The sequence below is a fragment of the Onychomys torridus genome, chromosome 3, assembly GCF_903995425.1.
Source record: "Onychomys torridus chromosome 3, mOncTor1.1, whole genome shotgun sequence".
In the NCBI taxonomy this organism is placed as follows: Eukaryota; Metazoa; Chordata; class Mammalia; order Rodentia; family Cricetidae; genus Onychomys; species Onychomys torridus.
In genome coordinates, this window is record NC_050445.1 from 151,135,607 (window position 1) to 151,147,858 (window position 12,252).

At 38.0% G+C, this 12,252-nt stretch overlaps 1 protein-coding gene across 1 annotated transcript in view; it reads left to right on the forward strand.

Moving 5' to 3' along the window:
- Pik3c2g (phosphatidylinositol-4-phosphate 3-kinase catalytic subunit type 2 gamma) overlaps positions 1-12,252 on the forward strand; it is a 324,912-nt gene that overhangs the window by 250,272 nt on the left and 62,388 nt on the right. Inside the window, exons 27-29 of the mRNA XM_036182431.1 lie at positions 790-976; positions 1,413-1,534; positions 4,991-5,099. Of these exons, the coding sequence (XP_036038324.1) occupies positions 790-976; positions 1,413-1,534; positions 4,991-5,099 (418 nt within the window). The remainder of the gene's footprint in view (positions 1-789; positions 977-1,412; positions 1,535-4,990; positions 5,100-12,252) is intronic.

Here is a 12,252-nt window from a genome sequence, read left to right on the forward strand (position 1 = left end):
TGTATGTCTGTGAATTTGTGCTGGATTGCATGTGGGCCACAGGTTACCCATGCCTGGTGTTAGGCAGCTTTGGGTCTATATTACTTTCTAGGTTTTAAATGAATATGAACTACAATTTATTTGTTTTAACATCATAATCTCTAAAAATATAAAACAAAATAACTTATTAATTTTATCTATTTATTTATCTATTTATTTATTTATTTATTTTGCATGTGTCTGAATCTCTGTGTGTGTGTGTGTTTGTGCATGTGTCTCTGTCCATGTGTGTGTGTGTCTGTCTGTCTGTCTGTCTGTCTCTGAGTGTGTGTGTATATTCTCTGTGTGTGTCTCTGTCTCTTTGTGTGTGTGTATCTGTCTGTCTGTCTGTCTCTGAGTGTGTGTGTATTGTTTGTGTGTCTCTCTTTGTATGCGTGTGTGTCTCCCTCCTCCTTCTCTGTCCTCTTTTTTCCCAATGGCTAAGATTACAGATGTGTAACACTATGCCAAGTCTGTTCTCTCTCTCCCTCCCTCTCTCTCTCTCCCCCAAAACAAACTTCTAAAAATTGTCAGAATATGATGATGTCTTCTATCTCACCAAGAGAGTATCTTCTATACTTCCTAATAACTTCCAGATGTGAACTCAATATATAGGAACACAATATTTAATAGCTGGGTTTTGTATATATAAATTTTTATCTCACCCTTCCAAATACCCGTGCATGTGACAGACATGAAGGGCCCAATTATGAATGAAGCCAGCTGACAGAGGGAGCGTTTCTTACTGTCTTGTCTTTTCCACTTCTCGAGGAAAATCAAGGAAAGTCTGGAGTGTTTCCCAGTTAAATTGAATAACCTGATCCACACACTGGCACAGATGCCAGCCACAAGCCTTGCCAAACCTGCCCCTCAGACTCCTCCTCATGAATCCTGCAGCCTGCATAAAACCAGGACAATTCAGAGAGCCACAGTCTTGGGGTTCAGCAAAATGCACAATGTAAGTCAAAATCTTTGCCACAGACTCTGCTACACAACCCTGTAAGGCATGGTGGTTTTACTATGCAAATTGAAAATCAGTTCCAAGTGGAGAACTGCCATTAAGGAGATGTTTTAAGAAAAATCATAACAACCGAAGCTATTAGTGGAGAACCTTCAGAGGGAACTGTTCCTACCCTGTGGTAGAATATAAATCAAGAGATGATTAAAGTGTCTGCAAGAAAGGACAGCAGGAATTAGGCAATGTTGCCAGAACATAAAATTATGGTATCCTCATACATTTTATTTATAGGTAATCGTGGCATTACAAATTGCGTCTTATAGCTCTGACAATAATTTTTTGACAGAAAGTTTCCGTCTTTGTTTAATTTACCTAAAAGCAGGTTTTAGGGTCTATGACAAGTCTTATGTCCATCTTTTTACCTGTTGATCTGCAGCTATACCTGATCGAGGTGACACTCAGCGACAACAGGAAAAGCCTGACCAAAAAGTCATTTGAGCAGTTTTCCAGACTTCACAGCCAAATTCAGAAGCAATTCTCGTCGTTGACTCTTCCAGAGTAAGGCACAGTCCCCTCACCTTTTTGGCCTTCAGAATTTATCCTTGAGCTAAGAGGGGAAATGATAGAGAAGAGATTTCCTTTTTGGGAGCAACTCGCCGCATCTGACGCAGGACGCTCTCCCAGCAGAGCTTGAGCTGAGCCCTTTGCAGCAGAAAGCAGAACACAGTTGGCAATTTTCCTTTTCTCCTTCCAGCCATTGATTTTTATAGATGGAAAAAAAAATCAGAACCTCTTTCATTTTTCATCACTTATTGGGAAAAATTGTTTTATTTCCCTGTTTTAAAATTTAATCTTCTCAGTTGTTTTCTATAAAAATGGAATTTAAATTGAAAGTCAGAACTAAATCAACATGCCAACTCTTTTGACAATAACTGAAATTTAGAAACTCATATATAAGCACACATATATACACATAAAGAAGGATAGGGGATTTCTGTCCTGAGGGGTATAATAATATCAATTGGTTTATTTATAATTCACATTTGCTGTTCTCAAGCCAAGGTTTTCTTAAACATTAATTACTAAACTTGCATGATCTAAATGTTATTTATTTCATGTACATTTTGAAGGAGTTGCTGAGATCACTTTGTAACAATGGAAAAGATTAAACATAAGCTAACTATAGTTATAATGAGAACAACTATTGTTCATCTAGTTTGGAATATTTGTGAGTTAAAATGGGGCAAATTTAGGTCATTGATTTTTGTGTATAGCAAAACTGTATTTTAACTTTAAAATTGTGAGTTCCCCAGAAATTATGCTATTGGCAGTGAGACAAACCAAATTTTGATTTTTCTTTCATCTGCACTAGGGTTTTTGTTAAGCAAGCCAACCTTTAACGTTGTTAGTGGCCACTTATGACGTGGCATGCTTTACACATGTGGATTCGTATTTGTTCTTTGGTTTAGTCATCTTCCAAAACATAAATACGAATTGTCAATGGGTGAATAGATATTTTGGAATATTGAAAATGTATGCCGTTTTCACAGACATTTTGAGACATGAACATCTTTAATACCTAGAAGCCAAGACATTGACAGCATTTCAGGAACATGAGAGGAAGGTCCATTCATTCTGGAAACTTCTATGCATAGGTTTAGGATTTTTTAAAATAGAATCAGAAAAAAAGAAACACGAGCAAAATCTTCAAACTTCAGCTGCAAAGTTCAACATCAAGCATTGTCATCACACCCACTAACAGTCATGAAACACTATAAATTAACCTCTGTTAAAGGTTGCCCTTTCAAGCCTCTTGTGTGCTGTGGGGAACTTCAGAAGTGTGAGCACCTCTTTCCATATGCCTCTTCTCAATATCCAGCCTTAGTTAAGATTCTGCTCTGTGCATGACTGCTGCCTGGCAATGGAGCTAAGTTGATATTCAAACCATTTAAGGCACCCACTGAGGGAGGGACATTTAGCCTTGTGTGCCCTGAGCAGCTCCTGTGGGCTGGCACTCTCACAGGGGCCAAGACTGGAGATCATACATACATATGGATGAAAAAGAGGACAAGACTTCCTCTGACTCTTACATTTACTGAGGGAAGCCCTAAGTGACTTCTGTAAATCCCATCTGAGAAAAAAAAATCAGAAAGTCACAGTCAGGAAGAATGAAATTCTAATTAGTCATAGGCTGCAATGGGGGCCTTCCAATGAGCCATTTGCACTTCCGGTACACTCCAAGTGTACGCAGGCTGGGAGATTTTCTTAGAACGAATGGCTTTCATTAAACCCATCTGCTGGTGGAGGCGAGATTTTTTTTTCCTCTTCCTGATTTTCTTCATGCTTTCCTTTCAGCCTCAGAATTTTGTTGTGTGTTCTCCCAGAATCAAAAAAAAAAAAAAAAAAAAAAAATACAGGACCAAACCAAAAGGAAAAGGGAACCCTGGTATTAGTACTGGGAATATGAATTACCCTAATTATTAGAACAACTCTATTTTCAAATCAGGACTTAAAAACACAAAGAATAAACAAAAGATAAAAAAAAGCTGTTTTCGTTTGCCTGCTTTTCCCTTCAACAAAATTAACAAAGTTAGAGAGAACATGACAGCAGTGTCAGGTAAAACAGCATAAAGACACTTCCCAATAACCGATATCCACGTGGCATGTAGTAGTTGAGCTTTAGATGGATTGAGTGACACTGGTACAGCCCAATTCAGTTCTGTGCACACATTTATACTCAGAATTTTCAGTATCTATGAAACATCACCGAGATTGAATTATGGAAATACGGAAGTTTTGCACGTAGAAGTATGAGTTATATTTAAAACTAACTTAAGCAATCTCATGGCCAAGATCATTTCCAAAACTGCCACAATATGTGTGTGCGTGTGTAATTACTTCTAATATTATAGACTAATTACATATTGGTACTAATTTTCATAAGTAAGCACAGACCAAAAAATCTTACTAATTTAATCCTTAGATTAATCAACTATTTTAAAATATTAAATGTTAGTTATTAGATAATAATTTAAGTATATAGATTTATCCATTCTGCACCTTCATGACTTTTTTGACAAGTAGCAGGGATACCAGGCAGGGATAGTGCACACCTTCAATCCTAGCACTCAGGAGGCAGAGGCAAGTGGATCTCTGAGTTCGAGACCAGCTTAGTCTACAGATTGAGTTCCAGGACAGCCAGGGCTACGCAGAGAAACTCTGTCTCAAAACAAACAAACAAATAAACAAAAACAAGCAGCAGAGAATGCCCTGATTTGAAGTCATCACCTGCTTCTGTGTGCTTGCTGAAAAAGCTTCACACCCCCTTTCATTTCTCCTTCCAGGAAGCACTGTAGGCAGGCCTTCATCTGCACTAAAAAGCAGAAGTATCAGTAAAGGCAACAGTAAGTTTCTAGAAAGATACAATTAAGCATAAAAATGGGACCAAATGGGAGCACTCACAGGTCATCCCACCAAACAACTGATATTAAATCCAACTCACCAAGTGGTCTTCAGGTAGATCACAAAGAAGTCTTCTGGTCAGACTCTTGGGGACAGGGTGGCTTTGATTCACAAGAGTGAGGCCAGATGGAAGCAGATGCTACTAGATGACATGTCTAATTTATATTATGCAATAATGTCTGTCAAGAGCCCTAAGAAACAATACAATCAGAACTCTTTGAACAATTTTCAGTCATTAATTTCAGAAATTATGTATTAGCTCCTACTTGTACTGGGAGGAAACATTTGTGGTCTGCTATAAATACAGTAATAAAGATCATATTAAATTAACTTAACATTAAATTAAATTAGTGTTGATATCAGTGATGATTTAAAGTAGCACAAATGACCACAATTGTGTCTATGAAATGGCTAGGGTTAATCCTGTACATCTTAGCTTTTTCTAATTTTTTTTTTTTGGCCCTCCACTGGTGCAGCTGTTAACTTTGTGACCATCCCAAAAGAGGCTGGTTTTCCTACTGACTGAAGTACCACTCCTTTCTTTTAAAACAGATTTCCTCACTGGTGGCACTTACCATTTACAGATTCGGATCATAAGAGAATCAGAGATCTAAGACATTACCTGGAACAGATGCTGAATGGGTCTTATGAAGTCGCCAATGTATGTGACAGTTTATTTTTTCCACTTTTATGCAAATGTCAACTACTGACTTATCTTTACCAAAAGTAGTTTTAAGTGTGTCAGCATTCTGCAACCTCTTTGCTCAATAAGCATGTACATCTAGCAAGTCTGAAGTCTATGAAATGAAGTCCAGAGCTCAACTTCACCTTGTCTAGATGACACAATCTGAGCTAAATGGCCTACAAAATACTTGGATGCTCTGGAATCTCGGAAGCATGGATTTCTTCCAGATTTGATTTAAAAAGTATGGATTAGGAGACAGACAGTATCTTTCAAGCATTTAACTTGGGGTTGGATTTAACAGTTTTTCTAAGGTAATATCCTGAGGAGGAACAAGTAACAGAGGGATCATGGGTAAGGAAAACCATGTTACTCAACTAGGTTTCCATTGAGGCTGAGACCAAGTACAGCAGACAAGTGGCTTGAAGCAGCCAGATACATTTTCTTTCAGTACTTGAACTCAGAAATCTGAATATGGGACTTTAGGGACTGAAGTCAAGGTATTGGTAGACCTGCTCCTTCTGAAATAGTCCAGCTTCTAGAACAGAGATTCTCAACCTATGGATCATGACCCCATTTGGTTGCATATCAGATACCTTACATATCATATACTTAATAGTGATTAATAACAGTTGTAAAATTACAGTTATGAAGTAACAACAAAATAATTTTATGGTTGGGGGGGTCACTACAACCTGAGAAACTGTATTAAATAGTTACAGTATTAAGAAGGTTAAGGACCAGTGCTCTAAATGGTCTCTTCCAGCAGTATAGTGGCACATTCAGAACTCAGTTCCTGCCAACACACTTTCTGATCTGGCTCTAATTGTCCTTGGGCCTCCACTAGATGAATGCTAGTCATTAGAGTATGCAAACCTGGACTACACAGGACAAACTTAACATCTCAAGGCCTTCAGTGTAATTTTATCTGCAAAAGCTCTTTTGCTATGTAACCAACATTATATAAATTAGACCATGAATATCTACCGGGCAGGGGATGGTAATTATCCTACTGATACTAGGGATATACGAAAGAGTATAAAAATTAAATAAATTCCTTTGGATCTTAATATGGAGAAGAGAGAGAAAAAGAGAGGGGTAATGTTCCATGTGTGCTGATATTTTTAACTACAAATATCACCAAAGTCCAACTTGGTAAACCATGAGTTTCATTGGGGTTACTTACAGGAATATTGGTGAGGGTCACTTACAGGAGCAGAAATGACTCCAAGACAGCTGCATCACCAAAGCCCACCCAATCATGAGTGACAGCTCCCAAAGCTGGGAACTTGGAGCACACTGCATAGTCTGCAGATGGCTCAACAGGTTGGGGAATGTCCTTTCCAGCTGCCTCATTGGTCTAAACAGTTTCCAGGCAGCTCAGCTGGTTTCTGCTTTTTCCCATCAGCTGGTCTAGTCTCAGAGTCTTTCTTACAGCTTGGCTTGTCTGAGTTTTCTTTGCAGCTTAGCTTCTTTTAGCCTGAGAGGACTCTCAGCTTTTATTGCTTACTGTGGTACAGAGGGCCCTAGTGAATCTAGTCAGTTTCAAGGACTTTCTAAAGCTATTTAGAGTAGTTTACCTTCCTGATTAAGGAGATTCCAGAGGGATGGATTGTTTTAATCTTGGGGGTGACAGGGGGGTGCTGTTACACAACAGCATCTTACATCTGTAACAAGACCTTACTCAATGTAGCAAGTCTTTCTATATCCTGCCAACAAGCTCCAAAATAATCACATGAAGACTTACTATTAATTATGAAAACTTAACCAATAGCTTAGGCTTGTTTCTAACTAGCTCTTGTAACTTAACCCATTCCTATTAATTTATATGCTGCCACATGACTTGTGGCTTGTTACCTCATTTCCTACATGTCAGACCTCATTGCGTCTGCCTGGTGACTCTGTCTTCTTCTTCCCTGAGTTCTCTCAGCCCTGAGAATCCTGCCTAGCTATTGGCTCTTTAGTTTTTGATTAAACCTATCACAGTGACATATCTTCACACAGTGTAAAGAAATATTCCACAGCATTTCCCCCTTTTTGTCTAAATAAAGAGGAAACTCTAACATAATAAAACTATAAACAATAAGAACAACCATCAAGTAAGAATTACATTTGCAATATCCAGTCCATTTGTATTTGGCATATTTGGAGAAAATAGTCCATTATTTATTTTATCTTGATGAGCCCAAAGCTCTACACCTAATTTACCTTCTATCATAACTAAGGAAAACTGTAACTATAACTACGTAGTCTTCAATTCCATCAAAGACTCTAGAAGGACATAATACTACTTGAGTAAACAGGAAGTGCAGTGCAAGCAACTTCCAAAACTATGAGAAATGACAGAAATAGCTGAGTGCCAGTATAGTCACCCAAGGTTCCTCTGTAATCTTTGACAGACTTTTCTATAAAGCAGGAAATTTTTGAAGAACTGTCCTACCTTGTCTTGCCAAAGTTTGGCAGTTACTCTTTTGTGTCCTGCTTGTCCAGTTTGGACAGCATATTGTCACCAGTCAAGGCAAGAGCAGTTTCTTGTCTCAATGGCTAACTTTTCCACAAAGAAAGTAAATTCCATATGAAGATTTTTTGATGCCCATTAACATTTTATGAAGTAATCGATGCTGCCAGGAGCAGACATGTCACTTTGTCATGAAAAACCTTATGTTATTGTAACATTTTAAATGCCATATTCTGTAGGTCTTTTAAGGGTTTGAAGATGACCTACCTATTTAAAATACATCTTTATATGACCTTGAAAACATACCTAACATGGCTGTATTTGATTGTTATAAATGACTGTATTTTCCTAAATAGCTTTCAAGGACTAAAACTTTCATTTTTAAATGAGATGCATAGAAAGAGAAACATGCTGTACAGTGTAACAACAATAACCTTAAATTTGTATCAATATACAAATTTCCATACCAATGTAAAATATTTGAGACAAATAACTCTTCAAAAGTAGACTCAACAATCTACCCTTTTATCTTATCATTTTTATATTATATCCCCCTTTTTCCTTTTAGAAAGAGATCGTTGAATCTAATTTCTTTTGTTCCCTTTTTTTTATGACCATGACGAATAACAACTTGAAACCAACCCCCCACAAATGGTGACAAACAGCCATAACCCACCGAAAAACTAAAAGCCTCTTGGGAATGTGGGCATCATATTCTCTAGACTACTTCCTGTTGTCTGGGGATGCTGCCATCTTTAGGGGATCCTGGGAAAATTGGGATAATGGTCAATTCCTGGGAGAGCTAGCTGCTGTTTAGTCTCACTTCCACAATACCTAAAAACTCCTGTGTAATGAACATACAGCCAAGAGACTGTCATTTTAGGTGGAGTTTCTATGATCCAACATTTTCCCACCATTTTACTAGCATCATTTTGTATTTTCTATTTTAATCATAACTTTTACAATTAACACACAAATAAATTTTGTATTATATATAAGATATAATCTTTGCCTTTTAGTTGTAATGCTTAACTATTTACATTGGCTGTTGTTGGGGGGGTTGTGAGTGTGTGCCTCTGTGTATGTGCTCGTGTGTGTGTGTACATCGCGGTCTATTATCTTACAAGTACTTTCTTTAAGATTCACTTGATGTATTTGTTCTTTCTTCCATTATTAAAATTCATTGTTGATAATTCAGCTCTGTCTTAAATAGTTTCAGAGTGATATACTGATTAACTGGGGGATTTCCACACAAATTGGAGTATGTGTTTCTAGTATTTTAAGCCCAATATGATTTGCACTTTTCTTAAGTTTCCCAGTGATATGAGACCCTAAAACAGTCTGTTTAACCCATTTGTACCTCATACATCCAGATAATAATACATATTAATTTCTTTGTTCTTTGTTTTTAACATCTTTGCTTTTCCAACCCTCTTTATAATCTTTTCAGATACATTGTTGCTTCTCTTTCTCATAAGCAAGCTTCAGGGCTTCCCATGTTTGTACTGATGGTAAATCAACACTGTTGGTTCTCCCATCCTTTGAAGCCAAGTTTAAAAATCACGTGTCTAGCTCTTCCAATCACTCTCTGTAGAATATGGATGAAATGACCTAACCTACTGTCACTGTGAGAATCTGGCACTGCAATCACCTCCCAGGGTCACCGTTTCCAAACGTCTGCCATGTCTGCCCCATCCTCACTCTACCCTCACCTCTCAGAAAGGCTATGCTGCAGATAATGTCTGTGGTCATTACCATCCCCAAAAGCTTGTAAATGTTTCTTTATTTGCTAAGATAGTATTCTTTGTGGTTCTGGAAGTAGTTTGGAAAATACTATAGAGATTATGGGATAAAAATCTGTCTTTCTTATATATGAGTCAGATCTGGGCTTTCAAGACACACAAGCATACATATGCACAAACACACAAATTCACACACAAACACCCATCTGAGTGTTCATAAACACACACACACACACACACACACACACACACACACACACATATATACACAGATACCCATCTAAACATACATAAACACACATATATATATGTACACATACACACAAACACACAAGCATATGCACAAATACAAGCATACACACAAATACACACACCACACACATAAGCATACTATGCATGTGTGAAGCTGATATGATTCCTGATGATGAGTAATCTCTCATTCTTTACTGTTGGGTGAGTTGTCTGTATGACATGGACCAGCCCCATGAGATAGCTGCTGATTTCCTAAGCAGGCAGGGAGCAGACAGAACTCTTCAGTTCTTGGACATAATCATGTAGTAATTTATCTAGGACAACATCCGTAAGGTGAAGACTACAAGCTCTCTTGGGTGTTTTGCTTTCTGAAGCAAGGATGGAGAACATTTATAGACTATTTTAATCTAAATCACATACCTAGAAGAGTTCAAATATCACCAGTGTGAGCCCACCTGAAATAATAATTAGACTAATCAGTAGTCACAAGGCCTTTCTCAAGACAGACTCTCAGTGTGTAGCCTAGGTTGGTTGTAAGTCTCAGTCTGCCTCCGCCTCAAGTGCTGGGGTTGCAGGCCTGCACCATGATGCTTGCCTAACAAGGCACCATTTTCTATGTGAAACACTTCATCTCTGACATTTAATACTCTAATGGCTAAAGATAGCCTCTGACGATTGATTTGTGAGTAAATAACAGAGCCGGCACAGGCATACTGATCAGAGGAGGGAGAACAGCCTTCCTCCTCCCTGTCCCTAGCCATTGTCACAGGTAGTAGCCTTCCTCCTCTCTTTTTCATATGGACATTACCAGTCATATAGCCTCTAATGTAGCAGGCTTCCTGTGACTAGTTTTTGACTGATTCTCAGATGGGGTTAGATTATTGTATTGCCCTGTTATGTTAAAGCTGGTAGACACTGTTCTGTATCAAAGGCTAAGTGCCTTGACACTAAAGAGTTAAACTTAAGTCCAAGTGAGTTAGACAGTATGCCATTCAAGATGCTAATGAAGGTCAGATGGTAGTGAATAAATAGAGATCATAAAGTGTCATTCTGGACAAAGAGAATGGCAAGAAGCAAGCATAATGGCCATGTTCTTTTCTCCTGTTAGAAAATGTAAGGACTAATGGCTATATACTCTTTAGGTTTACCTCACATCTAGATATTTTCTAACTCATCAATGCTTGCTAAATATTTTGAATGAATCAATGAATGACAATACCATAATTATCATATAGTGGCCTACAGGACAGCTGTTGTCCTTCAAAACCTAAGGGATTGACAGATTGCATCTTAGATTGTTTGGCATTGATCTTTAAACTCCTTCTCATAATTATTGACAAGTTGTTTCCCAATCAACGCATGCTTCCAAAATAGGTAATTTGTTTACATTTATTTCATATGCAAGCTTTCATATGAATAAGGGATAGCATTCTAAAACTTGCAGGAAAAAAAAAACCCTAAAGTTTAGAAAACCTTAGAAGTACTATGAAACAAATATTTAAAATATGAATATTCCCCTAGGGCTGGGGATATAGTTCAGTTGGTAGAGCGCCTGGCTAGCACACTGAAAGCCCTGGGTTCAATTCCCAGCATCACATAAGCCAGACATGGTGATGATGCCTATAATGCTAGCATTCAGAAGATAAAGGCAGGAGGATCATAAGATTACGGTAATTGTTGGCTAAATAGCTGGTTTGAGCCTTGCCTGGGCAACATGAGGCCCTGTGTAAAAATTAATTTCCCCTCACTCTAATGTGTGATACAAAATGAGCTTCACGACAGAGACCTCCACCTTAGTACAGATAATCACAGGACTCTCCCAGCTGCCAAATGAAAGACTGGCTCCATTGGCTGCCTGGCATCAAGCCAGGCCACCCCTGGCCATCATCAGTATGGATGAGTGTTACGTGTATTAAGACATGACTAAACTTCCAGAAAGACCACTCTGGATCTCTAGATCACATTGGCAATGTATCAGTTTTGAGCAAAGAGAAGAAATGAACAGTGTTTATTCCCCATGAGAACTAACTGCTGGAGAAACAGAAGGAGAATAATAACATCCGTAGGCAGAAGAAGCAAAGATAGAAAATTATTGAAAACAATAGAAGACAATATGAAAACTAGACTACAGGAAAGCAAGCATTTTCACCACAAAGAGAGTATTCAGGTTTTGGAGAGATAGCTCAACAGTTATGAGTGTGCTGTGCTCTCACAGAGGTCTTGAGTTCAGTTCCCAACACCTACATCAGAAGCTCACAACATTCTATAAGTCCAGCTTCAAGGGACTCAAAGTCTTCTTCTGGATTTCATAAGTACCTGCACTCACATTTATATACATATACATATAAACTTAATAATTTTTAAAAGAGAATAGTCACATATTCAGTTTTTTGTCCTTATTATTTTCTACCTGTATTTTAATTTCTATTCCAATCAGTGCAGGAAATGAATGATAGATGCTTCTGCCCTCCAAGAACAAGGTTGTGTGTTTCATTACATTGGGATCCTATAGATGTAACTGTCTTGTTAAATAAGAAACACAGCACTAATTGCAGAGTTAAAAACCATGAGGTCAGAGCAAGAGCGGAAAACCTTACCCTTCACTGCTTCTGCTGTTCTTCCTCTTCCCAAGAGACCTACTTCTGTGTGTCCTGTCTATTTATAGACATTCTGTTCTGTT